Raw genomic sequence first — 18839 nt, forward strand, 5'->3', positions numbered from 1 at the left:
TTGGTTTTATGACTCATTTTATATGCAACAACAAGGCATAGCTATGGGGACGAAGGTAACACCAAGTTATGCCAATCTGTTCATGGCCGATTGGGAAGACAACTATATTTGGTCTAACATACAATGGAAATCTAATATTTTATACCGTAGATATATTGACAATATGTTTTTTATTTGGGAAGGCACAACAAATTATCTTAATGACTTTTTACAATTTTTTAAACAACAATGATAGGGGTATTAAGCTTAGCACTGAAATAAGCACCACTAAGGTACAATTTTTAGACCTAGAAATCTATATAGACAACGGCAAATTGCACACCAAAACTTTTTTTTTAAAAAAGTGCACACCAATATTTTCATAGACTTCAGCAGCTGCCATTATCTCCCGTGGCTCTGTAGCGTCCCAAAGAGCCAACTTATACGATTAAAACGTAATTGTAATGATAATTTTTCTATGAACAAGCCAAACATCTCAAGGCAAAAATTAAAAGAGAAAAACTATAATGAAAAATATATAGAGACTTTAATTGCTGAAATAAATCAAGCAGATAGAAGGCAGTTATTACAATACAACAATTTGAAAACACACAAAGAGGTTACTCTCCCTATCGTTTTAGACTACAATAATAAAAGTTTTAAATTAAAAAAAATAATTAAAAAACATTGGAATATTCTGAAAGAGGATTTTAAATAAACGTCTACCAGAAAAAAACATATATCATGTTTAGGGGGGCCCCCAACCTAAAAACCTGCCTCACCAAAACCATACAAAAAAAAAAAAACAGTTCCCATACCCCTTCTTTCTTTAACCAACATAAGGGGTTCTACAAATGCAAAAACAGAAATTTTTACTTACCGTAAATTATTTTTTTCTTAATATGGTTGCAGTACCTGTGGGTTTTGCTCCTTCCTGTGGACAAGCATCTAACAAGCTTAATTAAATCAACAAAAAACCCTCCCCCTTGCCCTATAAGAAGGGCTATCCGGCAAAACCAACCTCAGTAAGTAGCAAGAAAAAACCCAAATAGAACTCATACTGTAATCAAGAAAATGTAATATAGAGGGAGGGAAGCTGTACTGCCACCATATTAAGAAAAAAAGAATTTACGGTAAGCAAAAATTTCTGTTTTTTCTGTCATATGGTGGCAGTACCTGTGGGATATAGCAAGATCCTTAACTCGGGCGGGTCCAATGTCACCGTAGGTCGCAACTTATACGCCTAAAAAGCAGTTTCAGAGCATGAGAACATCTCTAACCTGTAGAGCTTTATGAAAATGTGGAATGGAAGCCCAAGATGGTGCCTAACAGATGGCCACTAGAAAAAAAACAAGTGTTCTTACTGACCCAGAGGCAGCCAATACTCCAAGCGTCCTGAGAGAAGCCGGAACTTGAAGACCACCGGGAGAAAATGGCCAACCAACATACTCGCCTGAGTCAAATGAAACAAAAGAGTTGCAGGAATCACTGTATCCTTACACCTTTTATGGGAGGATAACAAACAGAGGACCAGAATAACTGATCTCTTCAGTCCTAGGGAGAGATATTACAAAGCTCCTTCAAGCTACAAAAAAAAAACTATTCAAGCCCCCGAGCAGAGGTGGCAAAACTACCAAAAGGAAAACAGAAAACACTGACACTTAGTACCAACCCGTAGGGGAAAAAAAAAAAATTTAGCGTGAAGAACCACCGTGTCCACGAGCAATACTGAAAAATCATCTGGGGATGAAAACGACTGAAGCTCTCTGAACCTTTTAGCCGATAAGATGGCCCCCAAGAAGGTGTCCTGGAGAAACAAAACTTGTAAGGGAAACCCTTTAACAGGCTCGAACGGGTGTTACTAAAAAAAAAAATTACAATTCAAGGACAAAAATACCAGGAAGGGAAAACAGAACTCTAGGAGAATGTCTGGACCTGGCAGATTACAAAAAACCTCAAGCTTAACATCTGGATGTAAACTCTAAGAACAGCAGCATTCTCAGGCTTGAAGGCCTGGACCTCAAAGCAGAAAACGCCGAAGCCTGCCGAACAAAAAACCAGGAGACATTAAAGCAAGGGTTTTTAGACGAATGAAACACACCAGCAGGGGTGTTCCCAAAATCCCCCCAAAAAATTTCTAACCCTTATCAGAAAGTAGACCTTAAAACAGGATATATAGGCGATTTTAGCCAAGCAACATAGCCAAACAAATCTTCTTGCAGACCTAGATGATGAAGAAGCACCCTAGCCGTAGTCAGGCTATCAACCTGAAACTCTACAGAACCACTAGGGTAGATCCCTATATATCATGAGACCGATAGAGCTTTGAACGTTTGGGAATCAGAATCTTTTATGCTCAGCATTGACTAAGAACCAGGATAAGGCTCCGATAGACCTAATTTTCTAAGACAACTAGAAAAAAACGTAAGCGGAAGTAAGACACATTACAAAGAGAGTTATCCATCACCGAGGGACCTGTACTGAAACAGGAAGTGACTTGGTCGTTGAAAAGTTTGTGAACAGAGCCCTGGCTGGAACAATAATTTTCCTCTCCAGAGAGGAATCAAATTACACGGACATAAGGACCAAACTTCCTAATTCCAAATACCCTCTCTGAGCTTGACGGCTATGACAATCCCTCTGAAAGGAACTACCGAAATATCTACTAGATGAATTTGCACCTCAGCAAGATAACCGCATGCAGGAGAGAGAGAGAGCGCCTACACCGGTTCCTTCCTTTTTTTTTTTTTTTTTAACATGTTACGAGATCTAGGGACTCTTATGAATAGGCAATAGAATATATGGATTGCTGGGGAAACGTCGGTCTCAGAAATTTTTACCTCTGTACGCTGCGTCTGTTCTCCAAAAAATTTAAATAATCGCCTTAATATACACAACTGTACTTCTTTAGACAGTACCGAGGTTACACGTTAATCACCTGATACAAGTAACGGAATTTTAATAGACAACTGCAATTTATGAAACGATTGGGGAAGAGGTTAATCCTCTTCTGCAGTGTGTTGAGCAAAAAATGAAAAGAAAAAACTAATAACAAAAAACATCTCTGGATCAGGCAGCACCTTGAAAACACCTACATTGTGTGTGTGTTCGTCAACCGTCCAAATTGCCAGAGATATCAGTAACCTATACTGAATCTTGTATGAACAGAAGGAATACCTACACAACCTATGCCCTATACCAGGGTTACGCAACTCCTGTGGAGATGATATAGATATAGATTTATGAGCTTCTGTGAAGATGCCATCTCTATACTGTCTCATGAGCATACAACTCCTGGTAACTCATCCATAGAGAAACTAGTGAAGACATATACTGAGGCCCTGTCTTCCCAGTACCTCATACATAAGGCATATAGAGGCTGTTTTTTTTATTTTTTTTATTTTTTAGAGTATATAAAAGGAAATGAACCCTCCTAAAATCGCCTATAGTGGTTACTGAAGTTGAGACCTCACATCAACTCGACAGAGTATATAGTAGATGCATATACTAAGGCTGTCAAGTAACTCCTAAACAGAGCATGCACGGAGGTTGAGTACTCATTCCTAACGAATACAGTGCATACAACTAATGAAGCGGAGTCCACACTTCAAACTCGGCATAGAGCATATAGTGGGTGCATCTACTAAGGTCGAGTGGATAACAAAACAATGCGACATAGAGCATCTAGTGGATACATCTAAAGAGGATCTAGTCCTTATACAAGGACTTTATAGTGTGTACCCCTACTGAGGCTGAGTCATCTTAGACACCCACACACAGAGCATATATTGGGTACATATACTGTGCACAGCAACTCGTCATAGTGCCTATAGTGAGTGCATACACTGCTCACAGAACTCGTCCGAGCATATCGTGAGTACAATTACTCTGACCGGGCCCCTGAAGATATAGGGCCCATCGGGTGGCCCTAAGTGCATGTGCCTCCCAATGGGCCCCATCAGCTTGCGGGCAATTCCGCCGCTACACGAGGGCCGCCGGGCCCGTGACAACAGTTATGGTTGTCACCCCCTGATGGCGGCCCTGTCCCACATTAACATAATTTGGCAGCCATCTTGGTGCCCTTCTTAAAACCACCACATCCTCTTCTTTTATCTTCCTCAATTTTAAGATTTATGTTTATCCATTTGATAATTATACCTATTTTATGTTCCCCTCCCATCTGCACTGTATTATTGTTTGTTTTAATAAGTTTTAATATGTTTTCTGTATCACATGATTGATTGATGTAACTAATTGTGATGATGTAATCAATTGTATCTGCTATTTAAACAGGATAGGCCTCTGATGCTGTAACACTTTGATAAAGCCTCTTTGCAGGAGAAACGTGTTAGTGTTTTTTAAAGCTGTTTTATGTTACTATTTTTTCATAATAAAGATAGCTCATTTATGCTATTGGAGCCTCCAAGCCTATCCTTTTATTCTATTTTATTTTATAATATAATTCCTTTTACTCTCTCCAACACACCCACTGGAGGACTCGAGGAGTGATATCATTGGTGGGGATCATACCACCTACTCCTACATATATTGAGCACAATAGAAGAGAAGTAGAGGATGCACTCACAGACTTGTGGTATCAAAATTGAAAAATCAGTTATTCCCTGTATCAAAAAATCAACGTTTCGGTCTACGCAGGGACCTTCCTTAGGATAAAGTGAATCAAAGATTCATCTTTCTCACTATAGATTGATGATGGCCTCATAACGTTTCCCTGTTTGATGGGCAACAACAATTGCTTTTCTAAGATCATTGCCAATTTATTTCCCCCTTGGCATTGACACCTGAATGCTCCAGACCAGCAATCTGCTAAAACTTTGGCTTTTATGGAGGTGGTCACATTTGCTGATAAATCAATCAAGAGCATTTGTTACTTAGCCTCTTAATTCTTAAAGGGAAAATATAGTGCCAGGAAAACCATTGTTTTCCTGGTACTGTAGCTACTTATAGTGCCCCCTCCCCCTACATGTGGAGTTAACCCTCTTCATTAAAAACTGCAATAATTACCTTTGCAGGGTTAAGGGACTTGAGACTTTGCATCCAGACCACTTCACTGAGCTGAAGTGGTCTGGGTGCCTATAGTGTCCCTGTAAGAAAGCATTAAGGATATTAACACATGGTGTAATAGGTCATGTGTTCCAGTTCATCGGAGGTTGTATTTACCTAATTTTAAGACCTGCTGAGGAACAGATCATTATGTCCCGATATGTAAAACCATAGTATTGAAAGAGGGTGTACTTTCTTTATTCCATGTAAATATATGGAAAATCATTAAAAAAAACAGCACCAGCTTTAAAAACGTAGCTGTGAACCAATTGTTTGCTTAACGGACCACTATAGGTACCCAGAGCACTTCAGCTCAATTTAGTGGTCTGGGTGCCAGGTCCATCTATGGTTAACCCTGCAGCTGTAAACATAGCAGTTTGAGAGAAATTAGTGGCTGACTCATTGACAGCCGCTAGAGGCGCTTCCGCGCTTCTCACTGGGAAAATCACAGTGAGAAGATGCTGCCGTCCATAGGAAAGCATTGAGAAATGCTTTCCTATGGATTGATTGAATGCGCTCGCGTCTCTTGCCGCACATGCAGCGCTGACGTTGGAAGAGGGAGCCCGGCGCTGGAGAAAGGTAAGTGATTAACCCCTTCCTCCCCCTTCAGCCTGGGAGTGACCCAAAGACCCTATAGTGCCAAGAAAACGAGTTTGTTTTCCTGGCACTATAGTGGTCCTTTAATGCAGCAGAAGCACAGGTAATGAGAAACTGCACAGAGCAGTTTGTAGTACTTTTAATCTACAAGCTCAGAAATTTAAGAAAGATTAATATTTTTGGGGGGCAAGATAGGGTTGACAAATATTATATAGACACACACTGGAAGAAAATAATGAATCCCCCAACTACACTGGTCTAGGCATTTTCTAATGTTAGATATAAAATATGGCGTATACTGCGCCCAAAAATTATACGTACATACACCTCTGCGAGGAAAAGTGGGTAAAATACCTCGGAATAATAAAACAGAAAAAAATAATAGTGCAATACAGTATATAACAGTGCAATTTTTTTGTGCTAAGTAACTGTAAGAAAAACACTCACATACGGTAGAGCTATATAAGAGCTCTACTTTTTTCAGCGTGGACGGTATAATCCCCGTCTAAGGATACAGGATGGTAAACGATGGTATTGGTCTTCCAAATGCACAATGGGGATGAAAGAGAAAAAAACGCTCTGATGGTGTAGTAAGTACTATAAAATCAGGGTAATAGGATAAAGTAATGTACTTACAATTTGTAGAGCAAGGACCTGCTCTAGTTATCACAGCATGGGTGGTACTATCCCCACCTAAGGATATGATGGCACCAGGTAGTTAACAGGACATAAAAAAGTAATAGTATAAAATAATAAAAGGTAGATGTCTAAAATGAATTAAAATAGACTATTTATTATAAAATATCACATATATAAATATAGGTACAAATGTCCAAAAGAAGGGGGTCCCACTTGACGCGTTTCGCCTCTCCAGAGGCTTTATCAAAAGTTATAAGGATTTGGGATTTTATAAGGATTTTATAGGACCTTTTCTACCTGCCAAAGTATTTATGCTTATCTTTCAAAAACCATGTTGCAGGTCAGCTTTCTCACCAATTCACTTTGCAGATGATCCACACTTTGATTTTGGACACTTTTTCCATTAATTTCAAGAATTTCATCTCCAACATGAAGAGATCCTAAAAGGGAAAAAAAAAAACATTTAATTATCTCTCTCTCTCTATATATATATATATATATATATATATATAATGTATATATATACACACACACACACACACACACACACACACACACACATATATATATATATATATATATATATATATATATATATATAATGTATATATATACACATACACACACACACACACATATATATTTTAATGAGCAACGGCCAGGGCCGTCTTTAACAAGGGGCAAACAGGGCAGCTGCTGGGCTCCTGGGGGGCTTTTGGGCTCCTGGGGGGCCCAAAGCAGCTGCCCTGTGGGCCCCCTGTCCGCAGCCAGGTCTGAACAGCCCACCGGGATACTGAGAAATATCCCAGTGGGCTGCAGCAGGTGATGTAATCAGGGGCCCCCGGCCCTTTAAGAGAGCTCCTGACCGAGCCCCTGTCTTCCGGCCTGCTGGGAGGAAGTGTTGTGAGGTCACTTCCTCCCATTTAACAGAGTGCCGCTGGGGAGGATTAGACATACATGGAGAGAAGGAGGAGGTACAGACCAAGAAGAAGACTCCCATCAATCTCAACCATCCAGCTCCCACTGGACTACAGGGAAGCCACACTTCTGTAAAGGTAAGGAGGGTGGCTAAACTATGTGAATTCATATGACTGTGTGTGTGTGTGTGTGTATATCTGACTGTGTGTGTGTGTGTATCTGACTGTGTGTGTGTGTGTGTGTATCTGACTGTGTGTGTGTGTGTGTGTGTGTATCTGACTGTATGTGTATCTCACTGTGTGTGTGTGTATATCTGACTGTTTGTGTATCTGACTGTTTGTGTATCTGACTGTTTGTGTATCTGACTGTTTGTGTATCTGACTGTTTGTGTATCTGACTGTTTGTGTATCTGACTGTTTGTGTATCTGACTGTTTGTGTATCTGACTGTTTGTGTATCTGACTGTTTGTGTATCTGACTGTTTGTGTATCTGACTGTTTGTGTATCTGACTGTTTGTGTATCTGACTGTTTGTGTATCTGACTGTTTGTGTATCTGACTCTGTGTGTGTGTGTGTGTTTATCTGACTGTGTGTTTATCTGACTGTATGTGTATATCTGAGTGTGTGTGTGTGTGTGTGTGTATCTCACTGTGTGTGTGTGTGTATCTCACTGTGTGTGTGTGTATCTCACTGTGTGTGTGTGTGTGTATCTCACTGTGTGTGTATCTGCTGTGTGTGTATCTGGCTGTGTTTGTGTCAGTGTTTGTATCTGACTGTGTGTGTGTGTAAGTGTGTATCTGGCTGTATGTCAGTGTGTGTTTATCTGGCTGTGTTTGTGTCAGTGTACATGTACCTTTGTGTCAGTGTGTATATGTACCTGTGTGTGTATGAGTGTCAGTATGTGTAAGTGTGTATCTGTGCGTGTGGCAATGCATACATCCCATCTAACATTGCACACAAATACAACCCTGCATTCCAACATTAACAATGCACACAAATACACCACTGCATGTGTATCTGTGTTCCTGTGTGTATCACTGTTTGTGTGAGAGTGCATCTGTTTGACAAGGCATACATCTCAGCATTCCTACGCCAACACTGCACACAAATACATATGTATTTGTGTATATATCTGTGTCAGTGTGTGTAAGTGTGTATCTCTGTGTGTGGATGTGCCAGTGTCTTTATCTCTGTGTTTGCACGTGTATTTATGTATGTGGCTGTGTGTGTATACGCCAGTCTTTGTCAGTGTGTGCATGTGTCCAGATGTTTGCATGTATCAGTGTGCTAATGTGTATGTATATCTGTGAATGTATATCATTCATCAAGGCAATCAAACACAACATTCAACCACACCCCTGCAAACATTACATACAAACACACCCCTGAATTCAAACTCAAAAAGTATATAGAAGCACATCCCTACACTTAAACACCAATACTACACCCTACATGCACACACATACTGTATACAACAACATGCTCACATTCAAATGCACAAACACTGCTCACAAATACAGCCCTGCAAGAATGGTCAAATGGTAGATTCCCAGCTGACATAGCATCGTGGGAATTGTACAACAGATGAGGATCTATCTTTTCTCTGCTCTTGCGCTAGAGGGGAGGCTCAAAACAATGTCTTTCACCAGGGCCCTGTCTACATTAGTTCTGCCACTGTGTTGGGGTGGAGGGCGTGATTGCATGCCAGAGAGTGAAAGTTTCCGGGGAGGGCGAGGGATGGCAGGATCCAGGGGGCCCAAACAAATGCTTGCCCAGGGTCCAATCAATGTTAAAGAAGGCCCTGGCAACGGCCATTGATTAAAGGGAAACTCCAGTGCCAGAAAAACGATCCGTTTTTCTGGCACTGGAGGGTCCCTCTCCCTCCAACCCCCCAATCCCCGGTTACTGAAGGGGTGAAAACCCCTTCAGTGACTTACCTGGGACAGCGGCGATGTCCCTCGCCGCTGTCTCCGCCTCCGCGACGCTCCTCCTTGTGATTACGTCGGCCGGTGGGCGAGACTATTCTCGCCCACCGGCCGAGGAGACCTAATGCGCATGCGCGGAAATGCCGCGCATGCGCATTACGTCTCCTCATAGGAAAGCATTGAAAAATCATTTCAATGCTTTCCTATGGGGTTTTGAGCGACGCTGGAGGTCCTCACCCAGAGTGAGGACGTCCAGCGACGCTCTAGCACAGGAAACCTGTGCTAGAAACTAGGAAGTGACCTCTAGTGGCTGTCTAGTAGACAGCCACTAGAGGTGGAGTTAACCCTGCAATGTAATTATTGCAGTTTATGAAAAACTGCAATAATTACACTTGCAGGGTTAAGGGTAGTGGGAGTTGGCACCCAGACCACTCCAATGAGCAGAAGTGGTCTGGGTGCCTGGAGTATCCCTTTAACCATTGTGCCAGTTTTGTGGCAGATTGTGTAAGCAGTTTGCACTGGAGATGGCACATTTACCATATATTCCTTTATGCATTTGCATTAGATAAAAAATTATGTATGCTTTTAAAAGGAGATATTACAACTTACTTAACCCCTTAAGGACCAAACTTCTGGAATAAAAGGGAATCATGACATGTCACACATGTCATGTGTCCTTAAGGGGTTAATGGAAACCTGTTCCGACAGATTCACTTTAATCCCTTAAGGACCAAACTTCTGGAATAAAAGGGAATCATGACATGTCACAGGTCATGTGTCCTTAACCCCTTAAGGACCAAACGTCTGGAATAAAAGGGAATCATGACATGTCACACATGTCATGTGTCCTTAAGGGGTTAAGGGGTTAAAATAGGTGTCCTGATGAAAGCTCCTGTGAGGAGCTGAAACGTCGATTCTTTTCTTCGAAATAGAAAGATTTGACTTGCTGAAAATCCTTGAGTGCCGGTATTTTTTGTATTTTGTATCATTCAACCACCAGAGCACCAGGTACTCTTTTCTTATTGTTTTGGTTGGAGTGCAGGGGCTACCTAGATTTTTGCTTTTAAAAGGAGATATTCCAACTTACTTAATGGAAACCTGTTCCGACAGATTCACTTTAACCCCTTAAGGACCAAACTTCTGGAATAAAAGGGAATCATGACATGTCACGGGTCATGTGTCCTTAAGGGGTTAAAATACAAAAGGGTGTACATTACATTCAATGTTTAAAAATGGGTCACTAAAAGAAACCGTCTGAGCACTATGACCACTATAGCATTCTGCAGTGTTCACAGTGCCAGGAGTGCCCTAACTCCACCCCATGCAAGCAGTCATGCTGGTTGCCAACAGACATGTGGTCTGACAAGGTGTCAGTCAGTACCTCTATGTAGATGTGGTGACCAGCACCTGGCAAATACCAGGTAAGTATTCAAACAAAAGACACTCCTGACATCAAACATTACAGCGTACTGTAAATATAGATATATTACATTGCTAAACACAAACACACACACACACACACACACACCACTCAAGCCATATGACTTGCTCATGCAAATGAGCTCAAAGAAGGGGTTTTCATCAACACTTTTCCCCCACCACAACTCTTTTTGTAGCCGTATTAGTCCGGTGATGTAGATGTAAATAACCAGATAAAATTTATATCTCGTAATACCTTTTTTATTGGACTAACAATTCAATGAGAAGCTTTCGGAAAATCTCCCTTTCTCAAGTGTAAAGCATTTCTGAGAAAGACGACATTTAGAATTTGAAGTTTAGTTTTGATACAGGGGTTAAAGTAACATAATTATAGTAATTATAAAAAAAAACCAGAGTGAGGAAGACAGAATGACCTATAAGATTAGGCAGAAAGAGGCTAAGCAAGTTATAAGAGCTTCCAAATCAAACACAGAAGGGAAAATAGCACAGTCAGTAAAAAAAAGGGGGACAAAACTTTTTTTAGATACATAAATGAGAAAAGAAAAGTAAAACAAGGATTAGTTAGATTAAAAACAAAAGAAGGAAGGTATGTAGATGAGGATAAAGGTCTATCTGACTGCCACAATGAATATTTTTGTTCGGTATTTACAGATGAAAATGAAGGAAAGGGACCTCAGTTAAGAAAAAGAATAAATTAGTCATTTATTACATGTGAGTTTACAGAGGAAGAGGTTCTATTTCAACTGTCAAAAGTAAAGACAAATAAGTCAATGGGGCCTGATGGAATACACCCAAAGCTATTAAAAGAGCTTAGTGGTGTACTAGCAAAACCATTAACAGATTTATTTAACCAATCATTGATAACAGGAGTAGTCCCAGAAGATTGGAAGTTAGCGAATGTTGTGCCCATTCACAAGAAAGGTAATAGGGAGGAGTAGGGCAACTATAGGCCAGTAAGCCTTACTTCAGTAGTGGGGAAAGTGATGGAAACCATGTTAAAGGATAGGATTGTTGAACATCTAAAAACACATGGATTTCAAGATCAGCGACAACATGGGTTTACTTCAGGGAGATCATGCCAAACTAATCTTATTGATTTTTTTGATTGGGTAACTAAAATTATAGATCAGGGTGGTGCAGTAGACATTGCTTAACTAGATTTCAGTAAGGCTTTTGACACTGTTGCACATAGAAGGCTTATCAATAAACTACAATCTTTAAGTTTGGATTCCAATATTGTTGAATGGGTAAGGCAGTGGCTGAGTGACAGGCAACAGAGGGTTGTAGTCAATGGAGTATATTCGAAGCTTGGGCTTGTCACCAGTGGGGTACCTCAGGGATCTGTACTTGGACCCATTCTCTTTAATATTTTTATTAGTGATATTGCAGAAGGTCTTGATGGTAAGGTGTGTCTTTTTGCGGATGATACTAAGATATGTAACAGGGTTGATGTTCCAGGAGGGATAAGCCAAATGGAAAATGATTTAGGTAAACTAGAAAAATGGTCAGAGTTGTGGCAACTGACATTTAATGTGGATAAGTGCAAGATAATGCATCTTGGAAGTAAAAACCCAAGGGCAGAGTACAGAATATTTGATAGAGTCCTAACCTCAACATCTGAGGAAAGGGATTTAGGGGTGATTATTTCTGATGACTCAAAGGTAGGCAGACAATGTAATAGAGCAGCAGGAAATGCTAGCAGAATGATTGGTTGTATAGGGAGAGGTATTAGCAGTAGAAAGAGGGAAGTGCTCATGCCATTGTACAGAACACTGGTGAGACCTCACTTGGAGTACTGTACACAGTACTGGAGACCCTATCTTCAGAAGGATATTGATACCTTAGAGAGAGTTCAAAGAAGGGCTACTAAACTGGTTCATGGATTGCAGGATAAAACTTACCAGGAAAGGTTAAAGGATCTTAACATGTATAGCTTGGAGGAAAGACGAGACAGGGGGGATATGATAGAAACATTTAAATACATAAAGGGAATCAACACAGTAAAGGAGGAGACTATATTTAAAAGAAGAAAAACTACCACAACAAGAGGACATAGTCTTAAATTAGAGGGACAAAGGTTTAAAAATAATATCAGGAAGTATTACTTTACTGAGAGGGTAGTGGATGCATGGAATAGCCTTCCAGCTGAAGTGGTAGAGGTTAACACAGTAAAGGAGTTTAAGCATGCGTGGGATAGGCATAAGGCTATCCTAACTATAAGATAAGGCCAGGGACTAATGAAAGTATTTAGAAAACTGGGCAGACTAGATGGGCCGAATGGTTCTTATCTGCCGTCACATTCTATGTTTCTTTGTCTATGTTTCTATAAGTGCAGATAAGACACAGATGAAAAAGAAAAGAAAAAAAGCCTATACGGTGAAAGGAGACTAAGAAATTGTAGTTAATGGCAAAAATGGGGGGTAACCCCTAAATGTTAATTGAAAGAGCAAAAAGGAAGAAAAAAAAATACTACCAAAAAGTGTCTCCTGATTACATGTGGTGTAAGAGTTGTAATAGTAATTGTCACAAAGAGATAATCGTAAAACCTCAAAGTATCAAAATAAAAGATAATATGATGAAAAAGTATCTATTTACACAATGTTATACAGAGCAGTTCGGGGGAGAGAGATAGTAGCTATCTCTATAGAATAGGCTCTGCTGCAGTCAGAGTCCAATTGAAACGGTTAAACTGCCTAATATGGCAAGTAACTATACACCCCCAATTAGAAACCTTGGAATTTATACTTACCTACAACTTCTTTGTTTTTAATGGCATCTATTATCTGCAGACTAGGGGCACAACTATGGGAACAGCCTGTGCCCCTAGTATGCTAATCTTTATATAGGCTGGTGGGAAGCCACCATCTTGGAAAAAATATTACAATCTGGTTACAAGCAACGTATCCTCAGTTGGCACCGCTACATAGATGATGTCCTAGTGTTCTGGACAGCACCCATTAGCACCTTTGAGGAGATGGTTTCAAAATTAAACAAGAACCAAATAGGCTTAAAACTCACTCATGTCATCAGTGAGAATCATTTGGAGTTCCTTGACCTTACAATCCGATTAACAGCAGGAGGAGAAATTGAAACGGAATTATACCGCAAACCCACCTCATGTAATAATCTATTACATTGGAATAGCCACCACCCTTATAAACTAAAGGCGGGTATCCCCTTCGGACAGTACCTTAGAGCCAAAAGGAACTGCTCTAATGAGGAAACATTCCAAAAGGAAGCCAAGGCACTCAGAACACATTTTAAAGAGCAAGGATACCCTAACAGGATCCTTAAAAAAAGCTTTCCGTGTCTCACTGATGGACAGAGCCAGTAGCCTTAGAAACCAAAGGAGTAAATCCACGAAACACACAATAAGATGCATTGGAACCTATGATCAGTATTGGGATCCCATTCGTAAGATAATTAGCCCATACTCATTCATGATAAGGATGTGGCAACCAGCCTTCCACAATTTCCTAGCATCACACCACGTAGAGCAAACAAATCTACGTGATTTACTAGTCCATAGTCACCTGGAACCACAACAACCACCGCTGACCTGGTTACAGTCATCCAAGGGGCTGTACAGGTGTGGACATTGTAAGGCCTGCAGATATGTTATGCCATCCAAAACAGTACTATGTACCAATACAAAAACTGTACATGTCAAAGAATTCATGAATTGCAGCACGACTAGGGTCATCGATGTCATAACTTGTAGCTGCAATCTTCAATATATAGGGAAAACCTACCAAGAATTCCATAGGCGAGTATTACAACATGTAAACTCATTGACAAACTTAAACATCTCCACTCCTGTAGCAAATCACGTGAGAAATTTCCACAACACCGATCCTTCCAATCTCACTTTCCAAATTTTGGAACGTATCCATCTTAATACAAGAAAAGGTAACTTTAATCTTATAATTTTTAAAAAAGGAATCAAGATGGATACATCAATTCAAAACAGTGGCACCTCATGGACTCAATGAGGAGTTCAATTTCACCCCCTTCATCCACAACTAAGTGCTGCATCTATTATCCCCTTAAAAAGGGACTTTTTGATCTATTGATCCATCCCATTGATGGACACAAACATTTATGGTTCTCTCCAGCGACCAGGGTTGGTGAATAGTTTAGTTTAGCCACCATAGGTATCATAATCGCAGTACCATCCCAGAGTCCTGCATTGGTTACTACTGCTCTGTTATCCACTCTGCCTGTATATTGACCCTTTTTTTTTGTTTTTGAGCACATCTATACCTTGATTCTGCTCTAATAATCCCCAATAGGGACACTTGGGTATTTTTTAACCTTTATTTTTTATTGGAGCACTAGGGCTAAATAGTACCAAACCTGAATAGATAATTTTCACAGTACTAAGAACTAGTCACTCCATAACTTAAGTACAGTGCTTGAGTACAGCATCAGTGGCAGTATCCTTCACAATGGGGCTGGTTCCAGCATTTCAGACACCTTAAGGACTGGACTGTTTTTGCGATGTTGTACATTTGCAACCAGGCCTCTTTTTACATTTTTGTGGTGTTTGTGTTTAGCTGTAATTTTCCGCTCTCTCATTAACTGTTCCCATACAAATTATATATTGTTTTTTTCAGGACAAAAAGGGCTTTCTTTCCATACCATTATTTATATAATCTGATGTAATTTAATTTAAAAAAATAAAAATATATATAATGCAAAATTGAAAAAAATACATGTTTTTGACTTTTACTTGAAAAATCTTTTACTCATCTACAAAAGCTAATGAAAAAAACTGCTAAATAGATTCGAAATTTTGTCCTGAGTTTAAAAATACCCAGTGTTTACATGCTTTTTTTTGCAAGTTATAGGGCTATAAGTACAAGTAGGATATTGCGGTTTCAAAACATACATTTTAAAATGTATCAATAGTGACATTGTAACACTATTATCTGTAAAAAAAAATCTCTGGAAAACACCCCACATGTATATATATATATATTTTTTAAAGTAGACAACCCAGGTTATTCATCTAAGGATATTTTGACACTTTCTATGCAGCCATTTTACCACCAGTCTTTTCCAAACTTTGCATAGGTAGGTTTATTTTTTTTCCCCACATACATTGCAATTCAGGTATAAACTAACAGATCCTGTTATGTGTTGCTGCCAAAAAACACACTAATATATGTTCAGCAACATCTCCCGAGTACCACCCATGCATAGGCTTGTCGGGTTGTTTGGGGGCTAAAAGGCCACATTTGGCAGGTGCGCATATCCATTTTTCAACTTGGAATTTTGACATGTAGTCAACCTGCGCACATGTCCTATTTGGGGCATTTGTAAGGCCGACCAATGTATTTTACCCACACCAAACCATATATTTTTGGAAAGTAGACACCCTAGGGTATTTCAAATGGTGGTATTTTAACACTTTCCATGCACTAATTCTACCACCAGACTTTGTCAAACTTTTAGGTAGTAATTTGTTTGGTGTTTTTTTCACACACATTGTACTTTAGGTATGAATTAGCAGATCCTGTTATGTGACATTGCCAAACAACACCTCAATATGTGTTCAGCAACATCTCCTGAGTACAGTGATACCACCCATGCATATGCTTGTCGGGTTGTTTGGGGGCTAAAAGGCCACGATCGAGACTTGTACATATCAGTTTTTCAACTTAATCTATAGGTATGCTTGGCCTATCTTCAGTTTGGCATATTTATGCATCCCCCTGTTAATGTTAATATCATGAAAGTTTATATTTTTATAAAGTAGACATTCTAGGGTATTGTATATGGGGTGTTTTCAAATCCTTCCCACAACCATTGTGCTAAACAAATTTCAGAGAACGTGCATGGTGGTAATTTTTGAATTCTGCTTTTTATGCACACGTCATCTGGTTTCGGCCAGCCAGTTATACGTTACTGCCATAAAACTTTGTTAACCAAATGTGCAGGTATCAAATGCACCTTTAGCAGCATTCTCTAAACTAACTCCTGCAAAAATAATCTAACTGGAGATTTGGGGGAAGGAAACTGACTAACTAAAATTTGCTGCTTTCAAAAGAAAAAAAAACAGTGCAAAGGGGTATCTGTCCTTTTCCCTTTTTTATAACAGACCCGGCAACGTTTCAGGGGATTTGTTATTTTTGTAGTTGGCGGTATTTTAAAAATAAAATGTCTGGACTCCTCTGGCACCGTTGTTGGAACTTGACCATCTCCATAAATTATTGTGGAAATCAGCTTGAACTGAAATTGGAGAAAGGTGGTTCTTTCTGGATTCATTTTTTTTAAATGAATTATGTGGTAGGCCTTTTTATACCAGGCTTTTGTCTTTCTTAAGATAAGATATGGCTGCATCAGCTGATCAGCCAAATCAACACCCCCATGTGCCTATTAAGCCCTGATGCAAACAGGTTTGGTCTGTACTCTGCCTCGGACAGTGACGTCTGACATGCTTTCGTCATGGATGGTGGTTAGTATATTAACATCCTTCCTGTCCTTACATTTTATTGCAAGCACTTTAGCTTTGCCCAGAACTTTACATTCACCTTTTTTTTAATTTGGCCTCTATAAAAGGTCTGGGGAAATCCTTGGCATTTCTTCTCACAGTGCCACAGGCCAGTATCTGCAAACCATAAAGAGTTTGAAACAAACTGACAATGCTATAAAAATTGTCCACATAAAGGTGGTAACCTTTATTGAACAAGGGGATCAGTAGGTCCCAAACAAGTTTCCCGCTTGTTCCCAGAGAGTCAGGACAGCCAAGAGGGTTCAGTTGACCATCTTTCCCCTCATATACACGAAAGGCAAATGTGTAGCCACTTTCGCTCTCGCACAGTTTGTACACTTTAACGCCATACCTAGAGCGCTTTGAGGGGATATACTGTTTGAACCCTAATCTCCCTTTATATTTCATAAGGGATTCATCAATAGATACATTTTGTTGTGGAGTATAAACTTCAGAAAATCTGTTCTGAAGATGGTCTACTAGTGGGCGGATTTTATGAAGCCTATCAATTGCGGATGATCTCTGGGGTGACAGTGGGTATTGTCGTTGAAATGTAAGTATCTCAGCAGCAGCTCATATCTTGGTCTAGGCATTGTTTGGGAGTATATAGGAGTCAAACAAATTGGGTTGGTGCTCCAGTAAGAGCGGATTGATGGCTTCTTTATTATCCCCATGAGCATTGTAGGAGCCCAGAATGTTTTAAGTTCAGGGACATCTGTGGGATGCCAAGCATGCTCCCTGACTGTTTAGCTACCTGGATTGGTCTCAGTAAATTGGCTAGCGTATAAATTAGTCTGGGAAACCATTTCCTCCCAGATGGTATCCCCTAAAAATAACTCTATATATTGTATAGGGGAGAAGTCAACCACATTCACATTAATGCCTGCGTTGGCACTAAAAGGGGGGATGTTGGGCTCAGCTGACTGTGGAGGTACCCAGTCCTCCTCCACATTCGGCGTAGCAGTGGAAGCACAGCTTCTTTTAGCAGCTGGCTCACACACAGATGACACGTCACTAGACGTTTCGCTAAACTGACCTGGGTCAAAATCGGACGCAGTGTCAGTGGCGTCAGAGTCTGACGCCAAGAAGGCATATGCCTCCTCCAAGCTGTACATGCGCTACTAAAACAGACTAAAACAGTAATCCCTAAACTAACTACTGTTAAAAGAATATAATGGAGATTTGGGGAAAGGAAACTGACTGACTAAGACAATCTAAGACACAGATTTTTTAAATAAAGTTAACCCTTAAGGGCAAAAAAAAATACAGACAGTACAAATGCACTGTCTGTAACATATCTGACAGGGAAGGGGTTAAAAGGGTTTTTTTATTCACTGCTGATACTTTTTTAAAACTCTCTGGAACACCTGCTGCAACAATATATTATTATTATTATTATTGCCATTTATATAGCGCCAACAGATTCCGTAGCGCTTTACAATATTTTGAGAGGGGGGGATGTAACAATAAATAAGACAATTACAAGAAAACTTACAGGAATGATAGGTTGAAGAGGACCCTGCTCAAATGAGCTTACAGTCTATAGGAGGTGGGGTATTAGAAACATTAGGATAGGAAATATCAAGTAGGAGTGAAGCAGAGCTGGAGGAGAGAGCAAAGCACTATCCCATAGGAGAGCAAGCGACAGGTATGTAAGGGAGAGATTACTCTGGGAGGCCATACGCTTTCCTGAAGAGATGGGTTTTAAGGCCCTTCTTAAATGATTGAAGACTAGGGGAGAGTCTGATGGCAGTAGGCAAGTTATTCCATAGGAGAGGAGCC

The 18839-nt window shown here is 40.0% G+C and overlaps 1 protein-coding gene across 2 annotated transcripts in view; it reads right to left on the minus strand.

The window, feature by feature from the left end:
• Nucleotides 1-18839, minus strand: part of MPP1 (MAGUK p55 scaffold protein 1) — a 188140-nt gene that overhangs the window by 93808 nt on the left and 75493 nt on the right. For both annotated transcript variants that reach the window (XM_063432380.1, XM_063432379.1), the window contains one exon: nt 6634-6719. In XM_063432380.1, coding sequence (XP_063288450.1) covers nt 6634-6719 — 86 coding nt within the window. The remainder of the gene's footprint in view (nt 1-6633; nt 6720-18839) is intronic.

The sequence above is a fragment of the Pelobates fuscus genome, chromosome 9 (assembly GCF_036172605.1).
Source record: "Pelobates fuscus isolate aPelFus1 chromosome 9, aPelFus1.pri, whole genome shotgun sequence".
In the NCBI taxonomy this organism is placed as follows: Eukaryota; Metazoa; Chordata; class Amphibia; order Anura; family Pelobatidae; genus Pelobates; species Pelobates fuscus.